Source organism: Pleurodeles waltl, chromosome 12, assembly GCF_031143425.1.
Source record: "Pleurodeles waltl isolate 20211129_DDA chromosome 12, aPleWal1.hap1.20221129, whole genome shotgun sequence".
Taxonomy (NCBI): Eukaryota; Metazoa; Chordata; class Amphibia; order Caudata; family Salamandridae; genus Pleurodeles; species Pleurodeles waltl.
The window spans coordinates 636595374-636611177 of record NC_090451.1 but is presented as its reverse complement, the minus strand read 5'-3'; the positions used below and the strand labels follow the sequence as shown (position 1 = coordinate 636611177).

Here is a 15804-nt window from a genome sequence, read left to right as displayed (position 1 = left end):
CCTAGTTCTACAAACACTGAGCCCCTATGGCTTTATACTTTACGTTCCACAATATAAAGAAGACAAGAACCTAATCATGGGGCACTGGTGTGATTTTACAGATGAGAGATTAGTTTATCTTCCCTACAGAGTGCTGTACCCTGTGCTGCTGATTATTTTATTTATTTCTTTTTTTGGAATGCTGTTGCGGATTGCCCTTTGCCCATATTTTGGAATGATATGTGCGCTTTGGTGAAGCTACTAAGCATTTGAGCCTTGTATCTGTTGCAAAATGAAATGAAAGAGCACATTCTGTGGACTCCCCTCATGTTTCTTGTGGATAAAAACAAGGCAGGTCTGAAAAGCCTGAAAGGACAGAGGGATGGCTTTTCTAGGTCATGTTAGGATGTGTGTTTTTACAATCTTCCAGCGAAATATACAAGTAGCAAGATAACAGGCATTTTATGCAAAGGTGGGTATCTAAAAAATTTACACTCTACCTCCAAAAATATAATTGATCCTCAAAAAAATGAATTACACCTTTTTGCTTGCAGGGATATTTATACATCAATGGAGGGTATTGGAAAATGGTACTATTATGAGATAGCCTCAGTAATGCCATCCTGCTCTGTAATGTTTTCTGAACATCACTGTCCTCCTCCACTGAGCTCTACAGTCATGCTAACCCACTGTTGGAGGTATTTTGTCTTTGTAAGAGAAAAGCTTTAAAAACAAAAGGGTGAGGCACTCAGTGTACTCCCTTTGTGACCGAGGATATAGCTATTACCTCTTGAACCCATGTTATGAGATGACTGGCTTTGGTGCAAGCATGATTCTAATCCAGTGGCATGGTCCTTTTTAACATTATCCCTGTAGGGGGAGCTGCCCGCTAGCTCTCCTGGGATGAAAGGTTTGTTCTGTCCTCATCTCAGGAGTCTCTTGTACTCATCGTGTCTGGGAGTTGTATGAGGTATGAATATTTGTAAATGTTGGTGAGCTGTGTGGTTCTTAAGTAGCACATTAAATGGTGTTGATCAATTTAGAACCCAGGTGTTTGAGACCTTTTAACCTTTTTGAAGGTTCGGTTAATTTCGGACTTGCCTGCCTTTCCAAACTCTAGTTTATTTTCCTGATATCTTTGTATCAGGTGTGTGTGTGTGTGTGTGTTAGTGTGTGTTTTGGGGGGGGAGTGGGGGGTGGAATTCTATAGGCCATACCTTTTGTCCAGATTAGCTTCCCATTTCATGGGTAAAACTCGACCAGACCGTTTTAGCCTATGGTGAGCCTATCTTCAGTATCAAAGGGCTATGGCCAAGCTCAATACACAACATATATTAGACTAGTAAGAACCAATCCGGAGAAGACTAGCCAGGAGAAGGACATCATGAATTCTTAGGATTAGGGGAACATAGGAATTTCTCTAGAACCATCTTCCAGCCTTAGTTACCTAGTGGCGTAGAAGTACTAGATAAAAGTTGCCTATAACCTAAAGAAAAGAGGGTAGACCATGAAAATGATTTCTACTGTGCAGCCAGAAGCTACAAAGACAAAATATAAACATGGCGTGATCCAGAGCAACTAATATACGACTGTGCCAAAGAAATGTAAAACAGTGTTGTTAGATGTGACAGTAAAGGCTGATACTAAAGACCATGCCTAAGTATACCCAAGTGCATGGTAAGGATTCTTTAAGATCACAAAACAGAGGTAAGCTGCTCAGTCACAGGATATGCTTAAAAATGCTGCCACACAGAGAAATTACACCAAATGGTGTTTGATGAAAAGGAAGATGCATGTAACCCAACCACTGCACAGTCGTCACCTAACCGTGTTCAACTGGATTGGACAAGAATAGAGTGCCTGTGTACATGCACCAAAACTAACACCAGAAGCATTGTGAAAGCTTTGGTGTTCGAGTGCTTACCTGGGTTCATGATTAGTAGAACACAGTGAAAGAACCGCAGAGACCAAAATGGAATGGCCCAGTGCAGAAATGCTTAAAAAGGGCCACTGGTGAAAGAAGCGTAGTGTGTTCAGCTATTATGGGTGCAAAAAGAGCATACTTCTAGTTTGAGAGCTACATTGGAAAAACAAAAATGAGACAATAAAATGGGTTGAACCGGCTGCTAATTTAGAGGGCGAAATAAACGAGGAGCAGCGCTTTGGCTAAAAGCAAAACTTCTTTTTTTTTTTTTTGTTGTTGTCTCAAAAACACTTATTATTAAAACGCACATATGGCTGTAGCAGTAACTAAGTTTTAAAGGAACTACTTTTTATGTGGATGTGCTCCTTTTGAAAAGGAAGAATACTGTCATTCACAAATTAAGTGGCTTAAGTGGGCAGACCTATTGCCCCATGCTCTATGCCGTAGAAGAAAAATGTGAATGAGACAATAACAGACGGTGGAGGAATAGATTATAAAGGAGTATATTCTACAGTAAAATCAAAAGGTCTTGGCTAATGCCAGACCTGAAAATAGTTACTTAAATACCCCACCCCCCTCATTTCAAATAGTGCTCCAAAACAGCACACAAATATTGACCATGAGTCACCAACCACCAATGCTACTGCACTATGGGTCACCTATAACACTGTACTCCAGTTTGATATCCAAGTTACTCCATTTTGTGCACTTTCTCTCTGGGGGCTTTAAAGTCAAACAGTCTGGTAGTGGTTAGAAACTCAGCTATAGCACAACACATTGACTGACATCCTATAAACACACTGTGCAGTCAGTGCTCAATCTTTAGAAACGATAGGCTTTTATTTATAGGTAAGCTAAAGAGCAGTTAATGAAAAGCTATAGAAAAGCAGAAGGTGCTATAGTCTACTGAGGCCAAAATGTGGCCTTGAATGTTTTTACAGTGTTTACTTGTAGGAAACTTGTTTCTGTAGCAGTATTCTTAACTGGTGGTCCAGGGAACCCTGGCGGTCTGCAAAGCATACTCTGGGGATCCGCTGCTGCTTAAATTAAATATTAACAGATTAATAAAGTATTTATGAATAAAGAAGCAAAATATAAAATCATAAATTTTAAAAAACATTCTCTGAATGTTTACATTTTATTAATAAAATATTGTTTGATAAACGCTTGTTTCTGTATTTTTTTGTGTGTATTGTTTTGCAATTGAAATCATTGAAAATGTAAGTCTGGTCCACAGCTTCCAGTAATGACTCAATAAGGGACCCCAGATTCCAATAATAATTTGCTTGGAGTCCCCAGGTTCCAGTAATGATTAGGTGGGGATACACAGAAGTAAAACTGTAAATTTCTTACTTGTACACCCGTTAGGGTCTCAAGGCGCTGTACGCATACCGCTGTGGACCCTCTCCTGGCTTTTCCCTGTGAGGTGCCCACTCCTGGGCAACCTCCAAGGTGAAGCCAGGCATCCCAGCGCTGTTGGGGCCGTTGTGGAGATTAAGCAAGCTATTGCCCAGAGTTACAGAGTGGGACCCATGAATTAGATTAGGCACCGATGCGAGAATTATCAGGTCCGAGGAAATTGAGCCCAAGACCCGCCGAGGCGGGAATTGAACCCTGGTCCCGGGCCAGATTTCTGCATCAGGGTCTGCCGCTCTAACCATTGAGCCACACTTCTCCACTATTGAGCCACACTTCTCCAAAAGGTTAAGAACCACTCTTCTATAGTATTAGGCCAATAGCTGGTATTATGTTATGGTGAAGTGCTCGGATCATACTGGAATGTGCAAATTTGTTTGATCTTATAGTGAATAGTGTTTACAAATAGTCTTTGGACATCCAGTTAATGGCTCAAGTGTAGCAGATAAAATGATGAGAGGTAACAATCTTGCACTATGTCTAGCACTCTGGGTTCAATTGGAAAACTAAGTGGGCTGAAGCCTCATTTGTTGATATTAAATTTGTGTAGATTCAAAATCAAAAATCTTACTAAAAAACAATATCCAACCTCTTAAACAAGGACCCCACCAGGATGAAAATAATGATGGTGTCAAGAAGCGAACAGTTGTCTTGTGGATCTCCTGTGGTCACCAGGTTCAGTTAACCAAGATTCAGTATGCAACAGTATTGGACAAAGACCGCAAACAACCTAACCTGTTGTAATGTTTTCAAAAGGTAACATTTGTAGCCGTGGATTGCAACCCACTCTGGCATGCCTCGGGATAGTTACTTATAGGACCTGTTCTAGCAACCAGCAGACCACTTTTTAAATTTTAATGGGTAGGAACAAACATGGGACTGGAGACACTCATTCGACCCCAGTGCTTCTGCAGTTACCAGTAGGGACTGAACTTTAGGATTAGAGACCAACCACAACATATTGACTAAATGTGTAAGGGCTTAAAAGATAGTTTAACCACTTCCCGATTTGAGCCAGTTGTCTCCAGTCAGTGAAACTGAACACCGTTCCTGGTGGAGTGAACATTCTGAACTTACTCTTAGTCGTAGTTCTTCATCTCTGTGCTCTTAACACTGTTTGCTAATCTGATGGATCATCTTTTGAAGTTTCACTGCAGACTCAGCATTTTGGCCCATTCAGGCAGTCAGTACACAGGAGTGTGTTTCTGTGCAATTGCTTGGTTAGTTGAACATCATTTTAAAATAAAAAAAATGTCCTGCAAGTAAGTGCAACAAACAGCAGGTTAAAGAAATGAGTTTGACATTCCAACATAAGGGTCCGATTGCTTGATTTATGTTTTTTCCCAGTAAAATTAACAAAGCTTTAAATGCACATTTGTCGAAAAGGGTTGTAAACGACTGCTGAGATCACCTCATAGTAACCTGTGCAAAAAAACTTAATACAGGGTGTACGTGTTGTAAGCTACCATAAGTAGCTAATTTGGTAAATACAAGCTCAACCAGATGTGTGTGTTTTTTCTCTAAAAGGCGTTTTTCTATGTAATGTGATCTACACCACTTCATACCGTTTTTGTGTACAATAATAGATTTTATTTTTGGCGGTCATGCAGGATGTAGTAATTTCCTTTTTCTCTGAATTATACTTCCTGGTTACAGAAAAGAAGTAGGTGTCAACTATGTAAGGAAATGCCTCCTTGGCATGGTTACCCCCTGACTTTTTGCCTTTGCTGATGCTATGTTTTGAATTGAAAGTGTGCTGAGGCCTGCTAACCAGGCCCCAGCACCAGTGTTCTTCCCCTAACCTGTACTTTTGTATCCACAATTGGCACACCCTGGCATCCAGGTAAGTCCCTTGTAACTGGTACCAAGGGCCCTGATGCCAGGGAAGGTCTCTAAGGGCTGCAGCATGTCTTATGCCACCCTGGGGACCCCTCACTCAGCACAGACACACTGCTTGCCAGCTTGTGTGTGCTGGTGAGAACAAAATGAGTAAGTCGACATGGCACTCCCCTCAGGGTGCCATGCCAGCCTCTCACTGCCTATGCAAGTATAGATAAGTCACCCCTCTAGCAGGCCTTACAGCCCTAAGGCAGGGTGCACTATACCATAGGTGAGGGCACCAGTGCATGAGCACTGTGCCCCTACAGTGTCTAAGCCAAACCTTAGACATTGTAAGTGCAGGGTAGCCATAAGAGTATATGGTCTGGGAGTTTGTCAAACACGAACTCCACAGCACCATAATGACTACACTGAAAACTGGGAAGTTTGGTATCAAACTTCTCAGCACAATAAATGCACACTGATGCCAGTGTACATTTTATTGTAAAATACACCCCAGAGGGCACCTTAGAGGTGCCCCCTGAAACCTTAACCGACTATCTGTGTAGGCTGACTGGTTCCAGCAGCCTGCCACAACCGAGACATGTTGCTGGCCCCATGGGGAGAGTGCCTTTGTCACTCTGAGGCCAGTAACAAAGCCTGCACTGGGTGGAGATGCTAACACCTCCCCCAGGCAGGAGCTGTAACACCTGGCGGTGAGCCTCAAAGGCTCACCCCCTTTGTTCCAGCACCACAGGGCACTCCACCTAGTGGAGTTGCCCGCCCCCTCCGGCCACGGCCCCACTTTTGGCGGCAAGGCCGGGGGAAATAATGAGAATAACAAGGAAGAGTCACTGGCCAGTCAGGACAGCCCCTAAGGTGTCCTGAGCTGAAGTGACTAACTTTTAGAAATCCTCCATCTTGCAGATGGAGGATTCCCCCAATAGGGATAGGATTGTGACCCCCTCCCCTTGGGAGGAGGCACAAAGAGGGTGTACCCACCCTCAGGGCTAGTAGCCATTGGCTACTAACCCCCCAGTCCTAAACACGCCCTTAAATTTAGTATTTAAGGGCTTCCCTGAACCTAAGAATTTAGATTCCTGCAACTTACAAGAAGAAGAGGACTGCTGAGCTGAAAACCACTGCAGAAGAAGAAAGAAGACACCAACTGCTTTGGCCCCAGTCCTACCGGCCTGTCTCCTGCCTTCCGAAGAAACCTGCTCCAGCGACGCTTTCCCAAGGACCAGCGACCTCTGAATCCTCAGAGGACTGCCCTGCTTCAAGAAAGACCAGAAACTCCCGAGGACAGCGGCACTGCTCCAAAAGAACTGCAACTTTGTTACAGAGGAGCAGATTTAAAGACCCCTGCAACTCCCCGCAAGAAGCGTGAGACTTGCAACACTGCACCCGGCGACCCCGACTCGACTGGTGGAGAACCAACACCTCAGGGAGGACCCTCCGGCGACTCCGAGACCGTGAGTAACCAAAGTTGTCCCCCCTGAGCCCCCACAGCGACGCCTGCAGAGGGAATCCCGAGGCTCCCCCTGACCGCGACTGCCTGATCCTAAAGTCCTGACGGCTGGAAAAGACCCTGCACCCGCAGCCCCCAGCACCTGAAGGAACGGAACTTCAGTGCAGGAGTGACCCCCAGGAGGCCCTCTCCCTTGCCTAGGTGGTGGCTACCCCGAGGAGCCCCCCCCCCCCCTTGCCTGCCTGCACCGCTGAAGAGACCCCTTGGTCTCCCATTGAAATCTACAGAGAACCCGACACTTGTTTGCACACTGCACCCGGCCGCCCCGCGCTGCTGAGGGTGTACTTTCTGTGTGGACTTGTGTCCCCCCCGGTGCCCTACAAAACCCCCCTGGTCTGCCCTCCGAAGACGCGGGTACTTACCTGCTGGCAGACTGGAACCGGGGCGCCCCCTTCTCTCCATTGAAGCCTGTTTGACCTCAGCACCTGACCGGCCCTGAGCTGCTGGTGTGGTAACTTTGGGGTTGCTCTGAACCCCCAACGGTGGGCTACCTTGGACCCAAAACTGAACCCTGTAGGTAATTTACTTACCTGCTAAAACTAACAATACTTTACCTCCCCCAGGAACTGTGAAAATTGCAATGTGTCCACTTTTAAAACAGCTATTTGTGTTTTATGTGAAAAGTATATATGCTACTGTAATTATTCAAAGTTCCTAAAGTACTTACCTGCAATACCTTTCAAATGAGATATTACATGTAGAATTTGAACCTGTGGTTCTTAAAATAAACTAAGAAAATATATTTTTCTATAACAAAACCTATTGGCCTGGATTTGTCTCTGAGTGTGTGTTCCTCATTTATTGCCTGTGTGTATGTACAACAAATGCTTAACACTACTCCTTTGATAAGCCTACTGCTCGACCACACTACCACAAAATAGAGCATTAGTATTATCTCTTTTTGCCACTATCTTACCTCTAAGGGGAACCCTTGGACTCTGTGCATGCTATTCCTTACTTTGAAATAGCACATACAGAGCCAACTTCCTACAAACTACTAATAGGAGAAATGTTATTCCCAAACTCCAGGATCTTTGCCACTACAGTCACCGTGAAGTCACCCTTACTTTTAGGCCGGCTGACAGGATTACCGTAGATCTTGCTTCAAAATGTAAACATAGCTATAATGATGCTGGATAGAGGAGACAGAGAATTCACAGATTTACATAGTAACTCGTTAAACCCTTTGTTCAGAGGCACTTAAAATTCGTTTGGTTTCTTTTTAGCTGCTTGCAGTAGCTTTTTTTTTTACCTCCAACTTTGGGTTTGCACCTTCTACTACTTGCCAAAGAGAGGTCATTTCCAATGATAAACTGGCATCCTTCACATCACCAAAATGCTCTATAACTTAGAAATGCTGTCTTGGTGAGGCCTCTGACTTTTGTCTGCTCTAGTGCTTGGTTGGTACCATGCAAATTAGATTCTGGGGCTTGAGACCAGTTGTAGTTGTGTTGCTTGTAAATGACCAACAGGCGGCCTACTCCTAGCTTTCTCAGACCGAAATCTTTATTTTCCTAAAAGTCCTTATAGATTACAATGGGATAATTAAGAGCTAACACTTGCAGGTCTCATTTACTTCCTCCATCAATTGCTTGTCTGTTTAGAAAACTGCTTCACAAAAAGAATTGGTACAGCTTGATGTAAAACAAATTGAGGTGTATTCGTTCTTTTACAATGGACAGTTGTACAAAATCCAAGTGCCATTTAAGAGGTAAAATCAATGTTTTTTCAGAACCTGAAAATCTTTGTTTCTGATAGCACATTCATTCAAGAAACGCACGTTTTGTTTGTTAGTTTAGCTCAATGCTACAGCCGTTGCTGTTCACCTCATGTGATGAAGTCTAAAATTCATTGATCTTAGGTTTTAGATTGTCATTTTATTTACTTACTGTGCGGCCAGTTAGAAACAAAACTTTTTTTCCCTTCTGCTTCCAGGGGACCTTGAACAATTCACAGATGTCTTGAAGAACAAGGATCAAATTGGCACGGATTTGAAGGATTCCTCATCTATTCTGGGCATGTTCTTCCGAGGATGGTTTTCGAATCGATAGACTTTACAATGCGACCCAGGTGAACACCTGGCCTTTCATTTTATTGAGAGGATCATGTGTTTTTAGAAAATTATTGAGCCGTGGATAGTGCTCATTACAAACAAAACTCTTGAGAATTTGCTACTAATTCCAAGGAAGAAGAAAGCAAGCCATGGATGCAAAGTGGAAATTATAGTCTGAACAGCAGACTGTCAGCACAGCAAGGACCTGATATTGAAACCTTCCCATCTGGTGTCCTTCAGATGGGGGTTCAGTAATCACTCGCTATCCATTTTTGTTTTTCTTTGGATGTTGATCGCTAATGTTGCATCTTTTTTGCGTCCAGACCAACTGCATATCTTCTAAGCAGCAGCTCTTCTCTCTTTGCTATGTGTTGCTACTCAATTCACATTGTTTGCTTTTTCCCTGTACGATCCTATTTGCTGATATTTTTCCCAGCCCCAAGAGCTGATGTTCAAAATGGCTGTGCCCTGAGCCAGCAGGACTTTTTAAGGTAGTTCACTACCCTTTCTTACCAAAACTCTAGATTAGCCCCTAAACCAGACAGGATTCTAAAACTGATTCAAGAATCAAAGTGTACTCAAAATAGAAGGCCTTTTATGTGACACTTGGGGAACGTGCATTCTGTCCAGCCTCTCACCCATCCGCCTAACAAGCAAGACATGGCTGAATCACAACCACCATTGTTCAGAACAAAGACAACTACTTTGAACTATCCTTACTCATCATATGGGAATCATTTACTTCCATTTTCTTCATAAAAACGACTTTACCTCTGTGATACAACGGGCACAAACCTTTGGCTTAGTATTTATTTATTAAGTCTTGAGCATTCGCTCTGTGAAGAGAAGCTGTGTCTTGTGCCCAGCGGCAGAACTTTGTTTGACATTTTGAATGAATGAATGACAGACTTCAGTAGAAAACGTTTTCATTAAAGCTTTAATCACAGTTGTGTTTGGACCCTTGGTTTGTGTTGCACCCTTGTTTGTAGATTTACATGTGACAGCCTAAACATTTAAGTGTTTGTGCGTTTCATTAGCCATGTTGAAAAGTTCTCATCTTTTTAGAGATAAATAAGCTGAAATATATTCAACATACATCTGTACAGAATGTTTAGTTCCAGCATAAATGTTCGTAGATAAATGCATCATAAACAAAACGGGTACTGCATAAACAAAATCCATGCTACGTACTTTGGGGATGTCACATATTGTCTGTTCTATCATTAGTGCACTCTATATGTTATACTGTTTTATTACCCAGTGATTTATGAGAAGGGCAGGTGTTCGAAATATGTCTGCTGTAGTCATTTTGGGATTAGGTTTTCAGAATGGCTGATAAAATCCACATATCCTTCTGCGAAGTTACATAACTAAGTTTTTTCATAGATAATCATTGTGGATATCCTTAAAACTACTGGTGGGCGATTTGTTTTTCTTCAGAACAAAATATGGAAAACACAGCACCTTCACAAGGTTGTGAAGTCATGCCCTTTGTTAAAATTGCCTGAAAATAGCGATGTTTTCAACAATTTATGTTGCAAAAGCATGCAGACAAAATTCTGTTTATATTTCCCAATGTTTGGCTAGAGTGAAAATGATCTTTCAGTCCGCAAAAATACTTACCACACTTTGACCAGGAATCTTCACAACAACACAAATAGTAGATATAGAGAATTTTGAGATACTTTGCAGGTGTGTTAAAAAAAATATATATATTTGCCAACTCATTCTTAAAGCCTCACTGTATACTATTAGTTTGTTTCATAAGCAAAAAAAAAAAAGTCAAGCAATACACTTTTTTAAAGGGGAATGATAATGCAGTCCACCGGACACAGATGATTTTTATTTCTGTACAGGTAATGTACAGATTCCCTTTCCATAAATATGATAAATGTGTTTATTTAGTCTACTGCTAATGTGGATGCTGCATGCAACCGAGGGAGTGGGAGGGATTTCATGATTTTCAACATGCGAGTCCTCCACTCTCACCAAACCCTATTTTACAGCAGTAGGATTTTGCAGCATGAATTGTTTCTGGATTCACAAGCTGTGCATTATGCCGCTATTTAGTGGGTGAGCGTGGAATTTTAAAACTTCTTACTGTTTCCTTAGTCCTTTCTTTATTTATTTTTTGTTGTTGTTGGGCGTTGATGGATCTGCCCAGTTGGTGCTTCCTGTGACGCTGTATCTTCTCCTTCAGAAGCTCTCACCTTTTGTCGCCATCTTAAGTTTTTATTTTTTTCTGGATCTGGAAGCTTGCTGAAAGAGCTCCAACACAAGGAAGAAATTTGTGGAAAAGATTACAGAAAATTGCCAAATTCCAATCTACCTACCATCACCGATAAAAAGGTACAGGAGGAATCATTTCAGAGAAGAAGAGTTTTGTAAGACTTTTTGTGGATGCTTATTCAGGGGGCTTCCTGAAGGGCCTAAATGGAGAAGACACCCTTCCAGTTTTGCGACGACTACCACCATAGTTCTCTCAGAAGGATAACACCCAGTCCACATTCTCTGCCTGCCTATCAACCACAAAAAACGAGGACTGCAACACCTGCTTGGTTTTCACATCAAAGACACTGAGGGAGAAACAGAGGCTTGCCCATCACAGCATGCAGGGACAGCAGATACCACCATCCTTAACAGATATGGGCCTTTCCAATGAAGAGGAGGACAATGTCGTTGGGGAGGCAGAAGGAGGGATTTCGGACTTCGAATGGAACATCATCAACGTCAAAGGTCAGACAACAAAGAAACTGGAGGTAGAAGTCATTAGCTTTGAAAAATTGCCCAAGTCATGTAAATCGGACTCCAAGGCATCAAAGGGAGCCTCAGCGTTGAAGAGCTCACCAACCGCAGGCATACCTCGACCAAACGAGACTCTCGGATCCCTCGAAGGAGACGCCACAGGAGGGCTTGAGAAAAAAACCTAGTCACTGAAGAAAAAGTGACAGAGATACAGAGAAAGCAGGTGCCTCGAGGCTGAAAAGGCCGCCATCTTTCAGAAGAAGAGAGGGTATTTCCACATATGGCACAAAGACTTTATTGTCGAAATATCACAGGAAGAAAGAGGTTAGGGAAATGGAGCCTCCCCTTACTCCAGAATCCCAAGACGAGGAAGAAGAGCTGGCTGAAACATAGCGGGGATCAGAAGCTGAGTACGTGGAGCAGTGGCAGGACCTAAATACTGACTCCACAAAGGAAGGGGCAGACAGTTATCCCTCTAGACCATCTCCCGACGATATTGACACGCATAGCCCGGTGATTAAACAGAAGTATGGGGTTCAGCTTGAGCAAGAAAAACTCCAATCATGTTTTCTTCTAGAAACCCTAATGCCAACACAAACCAGGAACCAGTTCCTACCTGTAGAAAACTGGCACTTGTAGTTACCCCCCACGTTTTGCCTGATACTGACTTTACTGAGTGTGCTGGGATCCTTCTAACTAGGCCCAGTATTCTTTCCCTAAAACAATTGTCACACGTCTGGTACACAGATAGCTCCCTTCTAAAAGATACCAAGGGCCCTGTGACCAGGTAAGGTCCCTAAGAGCTGCAGCATGTGTTGTGCCACCCTATGGGACCCCTCACCAAACACATGGACACTGCCATTGCCTTTTTCTCCCCACCAACACACACAATCTGCAAAGTAGACATGGCATTCCCATCAGGGTGCCATGCCCACAAAATACTGACACAAGGAGGGGTGTAGCCACCCTCAGGGACAGTAGCCTTTGGCTACTGCCCTCTGACCCCTAAATCATGTATTTAGGGGCTCCCTGAACCAAGCTAGGGAGATTCCTGATGACCTCAAGAAAAGAAGGACTGCTGAGCTGAAAACCCCAGAGAGAAGAAAATAAGACAACAACTGACTCGGCCCCAGCCCTACTGACCCGTCTCCTGCTTCAAAGACCCTGCAAAAGAAAAGTGATGCGTTCTGCAGGACCAGCGACACCTGAAAAGCCTCCAGGGGACTGCCTGCAATACCGAGGACCAAGAAACTCCCTTGGACAGTGGACCTGTCCAACAAGAAGAAGAAACTACTTCCAAGGTACTCCCACCTCACCCCAGAAGGGTGAGTCCAAAACCATTCTGCACCCGACACCCAAGGCCCGTGTCCAGGTGGCCCAACTATCCAGAGAGGATCCCCAGGCAATTCTGACAGTGTCTACCTTGGGCTGACCTCCCCACCCCTCCACGACGACGCCTGCAGAGGGAATCCCGAGGACCCCCCCTGGCCGCGACTGCCCGGGACGAAGATATTGGACGCCTGGAGAAGCACTTCACCTGCAGCCTCCAGATTTGAGAGAAACCAACCACCGGTGCAGCAGTGACCAGCAGGCGACCCTCCTCCCTATCCAGTCGGTGGCTTGCCCGAGGTGCCCCCCTGCAGCACCTAAGTGACCCCGTGGTCCCGCCATAGAGTTCCATTGGGAACCAGACACCCTGTTTGCACCTGGCCGCTAAGGGTGCATGTTTGGTGCCTACTTGGGCCCTCCCCAGTGCTCCTCTTTGTGTTCAGTTGGCCACTTGTCATTACATAGCATTTAGCAAAATTCATTTTCAGATCTAAATCCTGCATAAAAACTTTAAAAAAAAAAAAAAAAAAGGCCTTGAAGCCCGCCCGGTCTGCCCTCCAACAACATGGGTACTTAACTGCAGGCAGACCGGAGTACCCCCTGTCTCCATAGGGGCCCATGTTATTTTGGCTCGTGTTTGACCTCTGCACCTAACTGGACCTGGGTCGCTGGTGCTGGGTGTTTGGGTTATCTTGAGCCCTCAGCGGTGGGCTACCTATGCCCCGGAGACTGGATCTGTAAGTGGGTTACATACCTCCAAAACTGTACTGTACTTTCTTCCCCCAGGAACTGTTGAAAATTGCAGTGTGTCCACTTTTAAAATAGCTTTTTGCCACTTTCAGAAAAACTGTGTACACTGTTGATTCCATTCCAAGTCCTGATTATGCCCATGCAAAGTAGCTTTCATTTAATGTACTTACGTGCAAATTGAATCTTGTGGTTCTAGAAATAAATTAAGAAAACATTTTTCTATATAAAATCATATTGGTCTGGAGTTACGTCATTGAGTGTGTGTGTTTCTTCTGCTTGGCACTTCCCTCTGATAAGCCTAACTGCTCGACCACACTACTACAAATAGAGCATTAATATGATCTATTATTGCCTCTGGGGAACCCCAGGGCTCTGTGCACACTATATCTCATTCTGATATAGTAGATACAGAGCCAGCTTCCTACACTATTCAAGCTACCTAATGTCCTGGACCAAGGGAAAGAAGCATTCAAAGAGCCTGCAGCTTGTTGAGTTGTGACTCCAAGGGCAGAGGAAAAGTACAAGCATTCGTCAAAAGATTCGGTATATATATATATATATAAGTTCCAACAGGCTCTGTCATTGTGCCAACTGCGAGGAAAAGGGCCAGTGTACCATCAACTGTAGGGCTGGCCCCAGAAAAAGAGAACAAGAGGATTGAGCTCATGGGGAGAAGATTGTAGTGCATTGCAGTCATCCAGTGGCGCATCACAAATTCAAATGCACACTGAATTTGAAGAACTGATGAAACACCTCCCAGAACAAATCAGAAAAAGGGCAGCACACTTGGTGGATAGTGGCAAGAACATTGCCAACACATGTTTAAAGTCAGCTTTGGATGCGGCTGATATATGAAGCCACCAAATGATGGGTGAAAAATATCAAACAAATGAATATTACATTTAATCAAATCCGGATATTTCATGGAATCTCTCATTCTTTTTGGCAAGAGGACCAAACAAAAAGATTCACTCTAAAGAAGAAACAACATGCCTCCTCAAGGAGGTGGAGGAACTGATGGAGAAATAGAAAGGGTTCCAAACAAGTTCAACAAAGGAAACTAGTCAATCTGTTTCCTAATGACTAAAGTAGATGACTCACTACAACCAATTTTAGACCTCTCCTTCATAAACAAGTTTATAAAAACACAAAAATTCAAGATGACAACATTGCAAGTGATCACTCAATTACAACAAGCATTTTCAATGCAACGGGTCTCGCATTTGTTCGAGTTAGAGCTATTAGCGTTGTAAAGCAAAATAAACGCAACGCAATCGCACTATGTAAAATGCAGCGCAGTCCCTCCCTGGACCATCCAGATTATCAGAAACCCTGCATAACAGGAAAAATATAGTCCTGAGCGAAATGTAAATTATCCCAAAGAAATCACGAAATTCAAGAATTTTGGGCCACAGGAAAATTTTCAAAATATCCATTATGGGATTTCATGTACTTTTCTCCTGCAGGACATGAATTTACATAGAAAATCTCTCGCCAAGAGACATGTTCCGCTTGAAACTGCCTTCTTCTCGTGACACTGGTCACTTTTAAAATCAAAGTACTGTATGACAAAAGTAATGGAACATACGGGCAAACGACATATGACATGAAAGTGTACTTTCACAATTTCGAACACACCTAAATCAAAAATTTCTGAAAGACTAGTTGAGCCAAAGTTTGACCAGTTTTGCCTTTCCGAGCAATAGGTATTGAGCAATACACTTGGTGGTGGCTTAGATCAAGGGATGTGTCGCAAGTCATTATGGCTGATAGCAGCGTGCAATGGTGCAATACACCCTCTTACACATCAATCTTTACCAGCTTCATCTGCATGACAATTTCACAAAGCAGGCGCTCCCTTCCTGCCTTCATGTTTGGGCCAAATATGATGGCCTACAAGCCATGGCAAGAATTAAACTTCCCTGGGCAGAATTATAAACTTTGTGTTTGGGCTCCATTTGGCTTCTGGAAATGGCACATGCATGTACCACAAGTATGAAAAAAAGCTCAGTTTGCTAATGTATTTGCTGATATGTGTGCATGCAACCCGTCTGGTAGCTGATTACATAAGCTGGCTCTTTTACAGTGCTCAGTCTGACATCCTAGGTGGATAAAATAAGTAGCAGTGATATAGGGAATCGTAACTCCTGACTAAACAGGTACCAACCTACAAAATTACAAGATGTATCGTTTTATAAAGGCATATTAGAAGAAAGCAATGTTTTCAGAGCATGGTTTCAGAGACTGGGAACCACTCCC

The 15804-nt window shown here is 43.4% G+C and overlaps 1 protein-coding gene across 1 annotated transcript in view; it reads left to right on the top strand.

Annotated features, from left to right (window-relative positions):
- The window catches only part of HAX1 (HCLS1 associated protein X-1), a 44295-nt gene extending 34619 nt beyond the window's left edge, over positions 1–9676 (top strand). Inside the window, exon 7 of the mRNA XM_069218109.1 lies at positions 8604–9676. Coding sequence (XP_069074210.1) covers positions 8604–8719 — 116 coding nt within the window. The 3' untranslated portion in view covers positions 8720–9676. The remainder of the gene's footprint in view (positions 1–8603) is intronic.
- Positions 9677–15804: the final 6128 nt, after the last annotated feature.